At 36.4% G+C, this 15265-nt stretch overlaps 1 protein-coding gene across 1 annotated transcript in view; it reads left to right on the top strand.

The window, feature by feature from the left end:
* The window catches only part of AFF2 (ALF transcription elongation factor 2), a 633956-nt gene that overhangs the window by 228450 nt on the left and 390241 nt on the right, over positions 1 to 15265 (top strand). The window contains exon 3 of the mRNA XM_059678586.1: positions 2757 to 3617. Within this exon, the coding sequence (XP_059534569.1) occupies positions 2757 to 3617 (861 nt within the window). The remainder of the gene's footprint in view (positions 1 to 2756; positions 3618 to 15265) is intronic.

The raw sequence follows: 15265 nt of genomic DNA, 5'->3' as shown, positions 1-15265 counted from the left end.
AGGTTCTCTCCATTGAGATAAAGATAAACCTGTTCCTTTTATTTACTGCTGAACAGGAACAGGAATGTGATTAACTTGCTTGTGATCAAATGGGTTTTGATGTTCTGGACTCCTGATGCAGCTGGGCTAGAATAGAGTGAATTACTTCTTAGGGATTTGAGAGATTTTGGTGGTTTTTGTGACATCATGGGGCAAGGTTCTGATTCTGTAGAACTCTGTTTCAATGAAAGTTCAATGAAATTTCAATGAAAGTAAAGTAAAATTTCTATGAAAATTCAATAAATTAATCTTTGAGCTTCCTGGTAGCTAAGGCAAAAAGAAAAAGCTCATAGGTTATATAATTTTATTTGCCTAATGTAAAGAAGCATATCCTAACTCAGTGAATGAGACAGTGTAAAATGAAGACATTTAAAATGAAAATGAAATAGCTGTTTCCCTTTGTTGGGTAATATCCTTGAAGATAGTCAGGTATTAGTGTTCATTAGGCAGTCATTTGACCTTAGTGATAAACAATTTGAGGGGGCAGAACAATGCTTTGCATCAGATTCTTATGGGGCCCTCAGCTCAATGAAATATTTTTGTTCTGAATTTAAGGATTGAATAGAGAAACTCATTTTGGCTGCTGCCCAAATGGCTTATTGTGCAACTCTGTTGAAGAGGAGACATATGTATACAAAGAGTTTATCCTTGCCTTAGCTGAAAAGTAATTTCTTCCATTAAAATTGACAAACTTAGGCTCTTTAGGGAATAAAAGTGATTTTTACTTGTCTTTATCTATTAAATATGCCTTTCAAATATACTTCTGAAAATGGAGAATTTTTTCAGCTGAGAATTATATGAAATATTAATTGTTTAAGCACTATTTCAGCACCAAGGTTTCATGTAATGCACTATAAGATGTTTTTGAGGATAAGAAACCTAAAGTGATATATATCTGTTTTCTAAAATTCTCCATCCCCCACAGATCTATCTTAGCCTATATTTAGAATATTTTGTATTTATTTTTGAAACCGTATTTTCCAAACTGCCCTTATTTCTTTGAAAGTGTCTTCTGTGATTTAACATAGGGTATGAGTTGAATACTATATACAGTATATGGCGATCATGCTAATAACGAAGCCAAGGTTTCCAGTTTGAATGCCTTTCTGGTTGTTTCTTCTTGGTATCTTTTTCTGGCTCCTCTTCCTTTCCCAATCTCTTAAAAGTTGATATTTTCCAGGGTTCACTCCTTAGATCGATCTTATCTTTCTGCATTTTCTTTCCCTGGGTGATTTCATTCATTTTTGGCACTTCACCCTCCATTCATTTTCACACTCTTCCATCTTCACATACAGAGAATAGCACACAACCATACAGCCTAGGTTTAGACTGAGATAACAAAGTTAGATAAGCATACTCTCTGTGTGCAACAGAAAACTGGGCCATGTTAAGGGTGTGTGAGAAATCTTAAATGTTAAACATCTAGCTTAAGTGGAGGTTGTACCAGTGGGAGGTTGTCATACCCTTCTGTGCATGAAGAGCAAGCCTATGGATCCTGGGACGTAAACATTACATAGGGTGAGTGTCTTCTCCATCCATCTAATGGCCCTGCTGCCACATGCCTCCATGGATGCCAGTAGTCTTGTTTCATTGCAACATCTTGGGCCAGAATAGTAAAGTCTAGGCCCAAAGAAGTAGTTTGCCCTTCTGAATTCAACAGCTTATTTTGATTACATCTTTACTAAGTAAAAAGAATAATAAAAAGTCACTTTCAAAATTGAAAAGCTGAGTTTTCATCAGTCATTTCCCAGTATACAGCTCTCTACTATTTTTAGTTATGAAGGCTATGCTTTCTATATTAAAAAAAATACTCAGGAACTTAAATATTTTAAAAGCAATCACACACTTAAATAAGATTAGTATAACCTACAGGGGATGGTATAGCTGGTATGTTGGTTGTCCATAGAATGATTCAGTTGCCAACATCACTTTGAAAATCTGACTGTGTTTTGATTTACTCAAGTAACAGTTTAAATTCTTGAATATTTTTTTTCTAACTCACCTAAGACACAGGAGTGCTTGAGTTACTGTTGATAAACAGTTGCGCCATTTCAAAGTAAATGAGTATGAATCATCAATATGTAAATACCATTCCCCCAGAACATGTAGGCAGACACCAGTAATTTATAGTTCTTTGATGGAAAGGAATTAGATTTACTTTCGTTATAAGTCAGCTCAATTAGATATTGTTAAATCCCATGCTTTTTCTAAACTGAAGGTAGCCATGATAGGATACTTTAACTGACTTCTTCCTTATCTAGTGGACTAAGCCTTTTTCATTGTATAATGTAGTGGAAAGGGGTGACATGTCAAGAACAATATAATTCAAATAATCCTTTATAATTCCAATGATCAGTAAGTAGAAATTGTTGATCACAATGCAGAATGTAAGAGTTCAGCTCAACTGATCTAAAGTAAGGTATTTTGCTAATAAAATTCATAAGTAACATAATTTAAAACTTTTTCCCAGTAAGAATATTTAAGGTTAGGCCAGGGAGTATACAAATGTTAATCACACAGCTCATTCCAAGAGACTATTTCAATATCGTTACTGATTTTTTTCTTATATAGCACATGAAAAGTATGAATAGCAGCCTGAAAATTTTAGAGAACCTTATATGTTAGTCTACTTAGAACATCTGTTTGAAACATTAACATTAGGAAACACAAACCTATTCATTCTTTCTCCTCCCACCCCCATCTTTTTGTTATTTTAGACAAACAAAGGTGATGCACTTGCCAACAGAGTCCAGAACACGCTGGGAAACTATGATGAAATGAAGGATTTGCTAACTAACCATTCTAATCAGAATCATCTAGTGGGAGTTCCAAAGAATTCTGTGCCCCAGACTCCCATCAACAAAAATGAAACAAGCTTTTTCCCAGAACAAAAGAACCGAATGATCCCTCCTTATCAGGATAACACTCACCCCTCTGGACCAATGCCTCCACCTTCTGTTGTGATACTGAATTCAACTCTAATACACAGCAACAAGAAATCAAAACCCGACTGGCCACGAGATAGTCATAACACTAGCATTGTACCGGCTAGCCAGGCCAGCAGTCAGCCAAATAAGATGCAGCCATCTACACAGGATCAGCCCCAAGCTAGACTGGAAGACTACTTTGTTTACCCAGCTGAACAGCCTCAAGTTGGAACACTTGAAGGATCAAACCCATCAGCAAAGGAAGGCAGTTATCTCAAGTCCAGTGGAGGTGATACATTCAAAGAAATCTTTCAATCTAACTCACCAGAAGCATCTGAATTTACAGTGCAAGTACCTGGGTCTCCCCTACTTGCCTCCTCTTTATTGGCTCCTAGCAGTGGCCTTTCAGTTCAAAACTTCCCACCAGGGCTTTACTGCAAAACAAGCATGGGACAGCAAAAACCAACTGCATATGTGAGACCTATGGATGGCCAGGACCAGACACAAGACATATCTCCAACACTGAAACCTTCTATTGAATTTGAGAACAGTTTCGGAAATCTGTCATTTGGATCCCTCTTGGATGGAAAACCAAGTACAGCCAGTTCAAAGACTAAACTGCCAAAGTTCACAATTCTCCAAACAAGTGAAGTAAGTAATTTTAAAGTTTTGTTTTGTTCCTTTTTTTGTTTTTTTTTTGGTTTACTGCTATAAAGTATTCACAAGCAGCTCTTATTTACCTTCTCACGCCATAAGTATGACTCTTCAAGGTCCGAAACAGTCTTGATCTTCTATCACTTGTGACTTGACTGATTAACACTCTGCAAATTCAGTAATTTCTCCATAATTTGGAGTGACAAAAGACAAGGTCAGTCTGAGTGAATGAAAGGTTGGAGTTATAAAGTAGTTTCAGACAATACATTTTCAATATCATGTACAAATTTAATAACACTGGAGATTTTAATTGGCCATGAGGCCCATGAAAAGATTGAGTCGCTATAGGCCGTGACTAGCCAATATCATAAACAAAACACAAAAAGTTCCTTGAGGTATTGAATGTACAGGTGTGGTTTGCTGGATCCTGAAGTGGAAGGCATTCTTTAAGAATTTTAGCTTCTTGCCCTTACTGGTTTTGCTCAGTGGTTGGAGCATCAGTCCATGTACTGAAGGGTCCTGAGTTCATTCTGGTCAAAGGCACATACCTCGGTTATAGGCTTGATCCCTGGCCCCCGTCTGGGTGTGTGCAGGTGGCAACCAATCAATGTGTCTCTCTCGCATCAATGTTTCACTCTGTCTCTCCTCCTCCCTTCCACTCTGTCTAAAAATCAATGGAAAACATATCTTTGGGTGAGGATTAAAAAAACAAACAAAAATGACCATGAAGAATCTTAGCTTCTCAAGTGCTTGCAGGGCTATTTATTGGTAAGATCTGTGTTATCTTCTATATTCCTCAACCTTCCCTTTTGCATCACTACCTTGAGCCCTTCTATGAAATCCAAAGGCATTATACTCAACCAGAATTACACTGGGTTTAGAATGACTAAATGCTCTACCCATCTCAGGAATTGCCTTGTAAAAGAGAAGTTCTGAGGGACCAAAGCCTCTCCTAAAGGAATGAATTGTAATGACTGCATATTATGCCTTGTGGCCCCTGGGTGGGCAACACATATTGGGTGCCCCTCAGATACCACCATATAAGCTGCTGCCTACTATACCTCAAATGCTTGACTGCTTTTAGATTGTTACTATTGACTAGAATCTTGAAAATATATGGAGGGAGAAGGTAATTTGAAATTCTTAATAGGAGTGACAGACAATCTGTATTGTTGCAGATTCTAATTTAGTGCTGTCTGAATTAGAGAAATCTGGCCATGTGTGTCCTCTGGCTTTTCTTCCTCTATTCATACTCAGCAGATGCTGTGATTTCAGAGGATTATTGGAATACAAAGGAAGGGGCTGTTGGTTGTATTTTCTGAATGCATGTTTTTAATATTGTTTCATTTCTGAGGAAGTTGTGCTTTTTGTATTATAACTCATCAAGTCTTGTCAAGCTTCCTCCTAAGTACCTCCCTAATCTGTCACCTCTTCACCCCCATTGTTTTTGAAGTGCCCATGAGCATCTCTCACCTGGAATGTTGTGATAGCCCCTCCTACCATGTCTCCCTCCCTCTAGTCTCACCTTTCTTACAAACCATCCTCCGTACAGACTGATATAATGGGCAGATCTTGTCATGTCACTCCCTATTTTGGATTCTTCAATGTCTTCTCATCCCTTTCAGGAAAAAGTCCAGATTTCTTAATTCTGCATGCAAAGCTCTTCATTCTCTGATTTCATACTCCCTTTCTGACTTATATGTCACCACTTCTTCATACACAGATGAAATCCCAGCCATATGGAACTACATGTGGTTTCCCATCATATCATGCTTCATCAAACTTCCTTGTTTTTGTGCCTACTGCCCCTTCAGCATACAATGTATTTCCCTACTCTCCCTTGTCTTCCTGGTGAAGACCTGCTTCTCCTTCAGGTATAATCAGTTGTCACTTTCACCAGGCTTAATTATAAACTGCTTCTTCTGGACTCCTCTAGCATCTTGTATACACTCTGACGGGCACATTTTTCATTGTATTGTAGTTACTTGTTTATGTCTGTCTCGGCCACGAGACTGTGAGCTCCCTGAGAGCAAGAAATGTCTCATTCTTTTCTGTATCTTAAGTGCCTAGCAAATGCCTGGCACATAGTAGATACTCAATAAATATTTGTTGAATGACTGAATTTCAAAAATGGTTGATTGATTACATTTACTAAGCTATGTTAATCAAAAACATTAACAAAGATAAACAATTGCTAGAAAAGCCATCCTCAATTTTATTTCTTTCATTGTGCATTGTCTTCCTGTGTCTTATTCTACTCTACTTCTGCAGAGTCATTTGGAAACCTGAATCCCAATTTCCACCGGATGTCTTATTACAGGATTGTAATACTTATAAACCCAAAAGAAACCTGCTTTGAAAAAGGTGTATAATGGGAGACTGGAATGTAATTTTTGTCCTGTTCTTGTCCTGGTGTCTGCTATTGTTCCCTCCTTACATGGTGGTGCCATCATTCAGAACTGGTCTCCAAATAGCACTGGCCCATCAAGAGGTCTGTCAGCCTGTGTCCATACCTGATTAGTGGAGTGACAGGTCACAGTTTCAGTGAGATCTGCTCTGTTGTAATCCTCTGTCATATATTTACAGTATGGCTGACCCAGATTCAGAAATGACTTCATGTTTTTGCTCAATGCTCTGGCACACTATTGAGAGTTACATTTCCAAAGAGATTCTGAGCTATCATCAACTCTGGAGATGATGATCTAATAAGCAATCTATGTGCACTGCATGCAGCCTTTGGTGAGGAAAGGTACAAACAGACTTTGGTAGAGCCTTGTATCAAAATGGACCAGGTGCAATAAAGTCATCATAAAGATCAGTGAAGTACTTATTTTAAAATATAGGTTTCAAGGAAGGATTTAAAAGAGTGGTAGAGAGAATCTTAGTGACCTAAAGTCAGGAGAATAAACAAACTCTAAGGGTAATGTGAAAACCAAAAATAGAAGGACAGAAGTGAGAGGTTAGAAAGTCTAACATAGAGCTCAGAAATGTGTAGATAAAAACATTAGTATAACTACAGACAGGGTAGGACATTATAAAGCTTTGAACCTAATGGAATTTATGTGGCTAAAACTCTAACCAAGTCTGGAAAGTCAACCTATTATATCTGGTTGAACTTTTCAAAAGCACTTAACTTTAGAATTCAGTCCCAGTCCTTGGCACCAAAAGTTACAGGCATTGGGTTCTGGGTACCTAGTCAAAGCAGCCATCTTTGATGAGTGGTAGCATTACTTTATTACTAAAAAGGCTTGTCCATAGAGTAATCACATTTCTTTGAGCATTCCCAACTCATACCCTCGCTCTAGTGACAGGAGGCTGACATGTGTACTAATGAAATACATTTTGGGGGAGTAGGGAGTAAATGACTAGGAAACACATATTCTAAGATATACAAAAAGCAAATGTCATTATATTTGTGAACTGGGAGATCATATAAAATTAAATGTGCATGTGTGTGCACCCATGTTTGTTTATGTGTCTATGCTTGTATGTATAGTGGAGAAATTTTAATTATAGGCTATCATTGAAACATTTCTTTGCTTCTTAGAATTTCTGTATTGATACTAAGGGTGCTAGAAGCCTAACTTTATTTCAAAAGGTCAATTTTTGTATTGAGGCATGCTATTTAAAAAAAACAAGCAAACATTATTTGTTTTTGTAAAAACTTAATGTTACAGAATTTATTAACATTCCAGGCAACCAAAAATAGACTGATGTGTTCTACAGTTGGCCTTAGAAGAATTTTCTGGGAAATACATCTAAAAACAGTAAAATACCTTTTTATATAGCTAGTGGAAACCGAGGGTTGCTTGCAGATGGTGTTTTACTAGGAAATTAATTTGTTAATAAATGCAGGTTTATACATGATTTTATTACAGGTTTTTTTTGTTTATTTTGTCATTAGGCTAAGAATATTCTGGTTTTGATAGCTTTGCATTTTGGTGTAATTTGTTATTGGTATTGTTTGAGAAGTAAATAATTCATACAAATGAAATGATCAATGACACGTATTAAGTGTCTCCATCCTAAATCAATAGCTTTTATAAGTATAATACTAATGTGTGGAGTGTCATCACCATAAAGGTTCATTTGCTTTACAAGCAGCTCTTGGTGTGACCTAAGACTATCTGAGGCTACAGTTGCCTCAAAACTAGGAGTCTCTTAGAAAAGTTTAATGGAACTGATCAAAATTATGTGATTTAACTTTAGCTTATTTTAGTGACTAGTTTTGTCAACTGGCTAAAAAGTTATTGCTCACATGTTTGTGCCTATGCTTGTTTTGTTTTATATACCATACAGTGAACACTGTGAGTGTCATTGGATTTATTTAGTATGAAGTAGATAGGAATCTCAGATCCCTTTGGTGAGAACTGCAGAGAATGATAAAAATGTACCATTCGTGTGCTGGATATGCCCAGTTGGGCACACAGAAACCATAGTGGCAGCTGATTTAAAGAACAGAAGGGCATCCAGCTATTGTGTGCAACCCATTCTAAGCATTTTTCACTTGATGTATATCACAAGTTTTTTGTCCATTCTTATGGAAAAAATAGTATCCAGTCTAAGGCTATAACTTGTCTAATTCCCATCCCATTGGAAATTAATGGTGATGCCTCTGAAAGTCTTCATAGTTCCAGGGAACCAAAAGAGACCTTGACCTTAGCATTTATTCCATAAAAGTGTGGGATCCAGAAAGTTTTGTATTCTCCAGTCCATCACCTTTGTCATTTTGTGTGTGTGTGTGTGTGTGTGTGTGTGTGTGTGTGTGTGTGTGTTACTAGCTCATCCAACTCCTTGGTCTCATGCATACCTAAAATTGATTTACTTTAACACACTTCTTAATTTATGTGTTAAATTAACCTATCTTTGGTGTACCCTTGAGCTGAATGGTCCCAACAGAGAATTTGAAAGAGGCAGTTAGTAGTACAGGTAGAGCAGGGAGTCTTGAATTCTTTGTGATGGAGAGGTCTGAGGTATAGGAGATTCAAATAAGGTTGCCACAATTTGGTGATTAGGAAGTGTCTTGGAGAGGTATGGATGAAACCATTTTCATAATTATAGGGTTATTTCACTAGTCATGATGCATAGGGGTAACCTTAGAAGGTTTTACAGAGAATGTGAGAGATTTTGAATTTGACCTTGAAAACTGGGTGGAATTACAGTAGGTGAAAGTGAGCCTGAGGGCAATTCATTTGTGTGCATATTACTGATGGGTGGAAAGAATGGAAGCTACAAAAATGGGAGGTGAGAACATGCAAGGCATATTCTGAGGACTGGCCAGTTTGTCTGCAACTTTATGTGTGTAGAGGCAAAGTCCAAAAAGACTACAAAGCCAGACTGTTAAAAGTGTCTTGACTGTACAGGCAATCTGGCAGCCAGATTGTGATGCTGAACTTGAAACGTCACTTTCTCAATGGCTTCATGGATGGTGACTTGAGAAATCTCAAACAAATTGTTATCTAGCAATATTTTTTGAACCGCTGTGTTCTCTACTCCCTTACAAGAAAGCACATCTCGTTTCTTTGTTTGTAGGCATCAGCTTTTCCTGAACCTGTTTTCCAAAGGCTCTTTGTAAAATAGTGCTGACATGGTTGTTCTAATGCTCTCCATCCTTGGGGTTCCCTATCCTTCAATACTTCCTCTCACTTTGTTTTTTTCATTAGCACTAGTAAAACTCAGTACTAGATCTCAACTTTGGTGTAGTAAAGATTATCCAAATGTCCCTGCTTTTAGCTTCCTTCTTATTTCCTTAAGTCCTGTTCTTTTGCGTGTGGGTATGTGTGTGTGTTTCTTTTCTTTTCAAGGCTGCAGGTAAATGATTCTAGCTATCAGCATCCTGTAAAAATGTTGGCTATTTCAACATTCAATTTTTTAAAATGAATTAGACTATTTGGTTTCAATGCAACTGTCTTTGTGTTCTGTGATTTTTATTTTTTCTTTAATATTATTTATTTGTTGTTGAAAGTATTACATAAGTCTCCTTTTTTCTCTTATTGACTTCTTATAGCCTGCTACCATCTCCCACATTAGGCCTCCACCACCCTATTGTCTGTGTCCATGGGTTATGCATATATGCATACAAGCTCTTTGGTTGATCTCTTCCCACCCACCCACACCCAACTTCCCTCAGAGATTTGACAGTTTGTTCCATGCTTCTATGACTCTGGATCTATTTTGTTCATCAGTTTATTTTGTTCATTAGATTCCATATATGAGTGAGATCATGTGATACTTATATTTCTCTGAGTGGCTTATTTCACCTAGCATAGTACTTTCCAGGTCCTTCCATGCTGCCTCAAAGGGTAAGAGATCCTTCTTTTTCACTGCTGCATAGTATTCCATGGTGTAAATGTACTACAGCTTTTTTATCCACTCATTTACTAATGGGCACTTGGACTGGTTCCAGATCTTAGTTATTGTAAATTTTACTTAGCTGTTGTAAATAGTTTTTACTATCTGTGGTTTCTTCTATGAACATAGGGGTGCATACATTATTCCTTATTGGTGTTTTGGATCTCTTAGAATATATTCCTAAAGTGGGATCACTGGGTCAAATGGCAGTTCTATATTTAATTTTTTGAGGAAACTTTATACTGTTTTCCACAGTGGCTGCACCAGTCTGCATTCCCACCAGCAATGTACTAAGGTTTCCTTTTCTCCACTTCCTCACTAATACATGTCAGTTGTTGATTTGTTGATGATAGCCATGCTGACAGGTGTGAGGTGATACCTCATTGTCATTTTGATTTGCATGATTAGTAATCTCAGATTTCAGGTGATTAGTAATTTTGACCATTTTTTCATATGTCTCTTGGCCTTCTGTATGTCCGCTTTGGAGAATTGTCTGTTTAGGTCCTTTGCCCATTTTTTAATTGGATTGTTTATCATTCTTTTGTTAAGTTGTATGAGTTCCCTGTATACTTTGGAATTAACCTTTTATCAGATGTATCATTGCCAAATATGTTCTTCCATACAGTGGGCTCCCATTTAATTATGTTGAGTGTTTCTTTTGCTGTGCAGAAGCTTTTTATTTTGATGTAGCACCATTTGTTTATTTTCTCCTTAATTTTTTTTGCCCTAAGAGGTGTATCCACAAACATATTGCTACGAGAGATGTATGAGTTTTTACTATCTGTGGTTTCTTCTAGGATTTTTATGGTTTCACAACTTACATTTAAGTCTTTATTCATTTTGAGTGTATTCTTGTGTATGATGTAAGTTCTTGGTCTAGTTCCATTTTGTTGCATGTATGTGTCCAATTTCCCCAACACTATTTATTGAAGAGAATGTCTTTACTGCACTGTATGCTCTTGCCTCTTTTGTCAGATATTAATTGAGGATAATGGCTTGGGTCAATTTCTGGGGTCTCTGTTCTGTTCCATTGATATATATGCCTGTTCTTGTGCCAGTACCAGGCTGTTTTGACTATGGTGGCTTTGTAGTATAATTTGACATCTGGTATAGTGATCCCTCCAACTTTGTTCTTTCTTAAGATTGCTGCAACTATTTGCTTTTTTTTTTCTTTTGGTTCCATATAAATTTTTGGAATATTTGTTCTAGATCTGTGAAATATACTGTTGGTAATTTAATAGGGATTGCATTGAATCTATAGATTGCTTTGGATAGTATGGACATTTTAATGATGTTAAGTCTACCACTCCATGAGCATGGTATATTCTTCCACTTGTTTATATCTTCCTCTATCTTTTTTCCAACATCCTGTAGTTTTCTGAGTATAAGTCTTTTACCTCATAGGGTAAGTTTATTCCTAAGTATCTTAATTTTTTGGTGCTGTGGTAAATTTGATTATTTGCTTAGTTTCTCTTTCTGAGAGTTCACTATTTGTGTATAAAAATGCCATCTATTTCTGGGTTTTAATTTTGTATCCTGCTACATTGCTGAACTCACTTATTAAATTTGGTAATTTTTGGTGGAGTCTTTAGGGTTTTCTAAGTACTATATCATGACATCTGCGAATAATGAGTTTTACTTTCTCCTTTCCAATTTGGATCCCTTTTATGTTTTTTTTTTCTTGTCTAATCACTGTGGCTAGGACTTCCAACACTATGTTGAATAAGAGTGGTGAAAGTGGTCATCCCTGCCTTGTTCCCGTTTTTAGGGGAAATGTTTTTAGTTTATGCCCATTTAGTATGATGTTGGCTTTAGTATTTGTCATATATGTCCTTTATTATGTTGAGGCGTGATCTCTCATTCCCACTTTGCTGAGAGTTTTTATCAAAAATGGTGTTGGGCCCTGACCAGTTTGGCTCAGTGGATAGAGCATCAGCCTGCGGACTCAAGGGTCCCAGGTTCGGTTCCGGTCAAGGGCATGTACCTTGGTTGCGGGCACATTCCCAGAGGGAGGTGTGCAGGAGGCGGCTGATTGATGTTTCTCTCTCATTGATGTTTCTAACTCTCTATCCCTCTCCCTTTCTCTCTGTAAAAAATCAATAAAATATATTTAAAAAAATGGTGTTGGATTTTGTCAAATTCTTTTTCTGCATTTATTGATATGATTGTGTGATTTTATCTTTCAATTTTTTATGTGATGTATCATGTTCATTGATTTTTGAATATTGTACCAGCCTTGCATCCCTAAAATAACTCTAAATTGGTCATATTGTGTGATTTTTTAAATATATTTCTGGATCAGATCTGCTAATATTTTGATGAGGATTTTAGTATCTATGTTCATCAATGATATTGACCTATAATTATCTTTCTTTGTAGTGTCTTTATCTGGTTTTAAAATTAGGATAATGCTGGCCTCATAAAAACAGCTTGGAAGAATTATTTCCTCTTGGATTTTTTGGAATAGTTTGAGGAGGATGGGTGTTAATTCTTAGAATGTTTAAACTCTCCCATGAAGCCCTGCGGACCAGGGCTTTTGTTTCCTGGAAGTTTTTGTTTGTTTGCTTGCTTGTTTATTTTTATTTATTTTTATATTACTGCTTTACTTTCCTCAATTGTTATCAGTCTATTCAGGATTTCTGATTCTTCCTGATTTAGTTTTGAAAGATTATATTTTTCTAGAAATTTCTCCATTTCATCCCCATTGTACAACTTGTTGGCATATAGTTGCTCATAGTCTTTTCTTAAAATCCTTCCAATTACTGTGATTTCAGTTGTTACTTCACTGCTTTATGAAATAGCTTAAAGTAAATCTTATGTGAGGGAACATGTTGTGTATTAATTACAAAGCATATTTTGGATGATGACTACTGAGATCTGAGGTCCACTTCTGGCCAGGACTTGCTTTGTGGACTTGAGAGAAATTTCATCTAGACTTCCTTTTACAAAGGGAATTTAGACTAGCTCATCAGTGAGCTTTCTTCCAGCTGTAAATCTCTGAGTGCGTGATTCTCCTTTGTAATTAAGCCCAAACCCACATTGTAAAGTAACTTCAGCCACTGCTTCCCTCTCTCATACCCCACCAGGAGTATGGACATTAGAAGAATGTTAAATGATGTGAGCCCACCCTGTATACCTCTGGCTACAACTCTTTAGAACAGTTGGGAAAATTTTAAGACTAGGTAAATATGGGAAAACTAGAATTAGATAATCTTTTGTGATTGAATACCAATTTAACCTAGAGTATTATTATATTTGAACTCATTTTAAAAAGAAGATAAATATATACAGCATTTCATTGGAAAATACCAAGCTGTGAACTCAGGAAATAGCCTCCTAATCCTTTTGTCAACACCTACTAAACATAATGAAAAGAGGGAGAATTTCTATTTTCAGATTACTTTCAGGAAAATATTTTGACAGATTCAGTATGCAGTAAAGTGATAAGCTTTTGTTAAGTGTGTTTCAAATCGTCATCTTATATCTCTGAATTATATCGATTAGCTTAGTACATTTTGAGCTCGTCATAAAAACATACTGCACACAATTCTGCATTAAAGAATAAGAAAAATTGACATGTAGATAACGATATTGATTCAACCCAAATAGTGAACGCAAAGGGCTTTAGGGAGGAGTTGTAGTAGTTTTTATGGCTGTTGTAAGTCTTCAGTTTTTTGAAATTTATGTGAAAACAAATAATCTTTACTTAAGTATCTTTAAAAAAAACTGCTATGCTTTGTTTACCAAATGGAGTTTGTAATATGTAACAGTAACAAAAACTTATCACCTTTATATTTTATAGTTTACATGTGGTTTCACATACATTATCTTGCGCTGTACAGTTTTATTGAGGTATAATTGACAAATAACAATTGTGTATGTTTAAGGCATACAACTTTAGGTTTTGAAATACATAAACATTGGGATATAATCTCCACAACCAAACTAATTAACATATCTATCACTATAGCTACCATATTTTGTATGTGTGCTAACAACACTTAAATATACTCTTTTAGCAAATTTTAAGTATGTACTATAGTATTGTTAAATACAGTCACAGTGCTGCATATTAGTTCTCCAGAATTTATTCATCCTGCATAACTGAAACTTTATACTACTTGCTTAGCATCTCTCCACTTCCCCCTTCCCCCAGCTATCTTATTTTGACCTGATTTTACAGGGTCCTGGATTATCATTTCCTCTTCAAAAATGTTGAAATATTGTCTCAGAAAGACTAAATGGAACTTGCCTAATGTCACACAGCCAGCATGTGGCTGTGCTGGGACTAGAACCCAGGTATTTTGTGCTATCTCCACAATGGTATTTGGTGTTAAGTGTGGTACTGTATATAAATGGGTTAATTTTGTAAATGTAGCTTCTCTACAGGCACATAAGGGGCAAGAGAATAATGAGCTGAATCCAGCTTAAGTTTAAATTCCCTTGCTGGGTTCATATTTCAAAAGTCTGGGGCCAAACATACCAAAAGAGCAATTTTTCTGGTGGTATTACAGGTTACAGCCATGTGTTTTTCATTTAAAAATATGGTGAGAAGTAGTGTTTTTGCAATATTCCTAAATGAGTAACATATGACACAACTTGTTAGAGGACCTTTTCTTGGTTCATAAAGTTTCTGAGTTTTTGTCTGTTTGGTAGGATGATTTTAGCAGAATTCTCAGACAGCATAACTAAAATCTGAATTTCTGTGACTCAAGTACAACCATCCTCAAGATAAACCTTCGATGTGAATGAGAGCTTACTAAAAATTAGGAATGGAAATAATTGCTATAGAAGGAGTAAGACTTCTCTCAAATGTTTGACACCCCCCCACCCCCAAGAAGATTAATTTTCTAAACTACAGATGACCACATTGCAAGGGTATTTCACAAGGAGCAGGCAGGGATCCCTGGCTTTTATTCAGAGATATTAGAGTTTTGATTCTCCTTGTACATCAGCAAAAGAATTCAGATAATCCATATACTTCTCCTCAGAGAATTACTGTGAGAATAAATGAGCTAAATAGCTATAAAGATTTTTGAAAAATTGACAGGACTCTGGAAACTGGAGATAAATTCTTTTTCTATAGATACTATAATAAAGTATTATAAACCAGGTGGCACAAAACAATAGAAATGTATTCTCTCATAGTTATGGAGGCTAGAAATCCAAAATAATGTCAGTGGGGCTGAGCTCCCTCCAGGCACTCCAGGGGAGAATCTTTTGTTGTCTCTTCATGTATTCTGGTGGTCCCAGGTGTTTCTGTGCTTGTAGCAGCATTGCTCTACTTTCTGTTC

The sequence above is a fragment of the Myotis daubentonii genome, chromosome X, assembly GCF_963259705.1.
Source record: "Myotis daubentonii chromosome X, mMyoDau2.1, whole genome shotgun sequence".
Classification (NCBI taxonomy): Eukaryota; Metazoa; Chordata; class Mammalia; order Chiroptera; family Vespertilionidae; genus Myotis; species Myotis daubentonii.
Note: the sequence above shows the minus strand (reverse complement) of the source record. Positions and strands in the feature narration are given on the sequence as shown.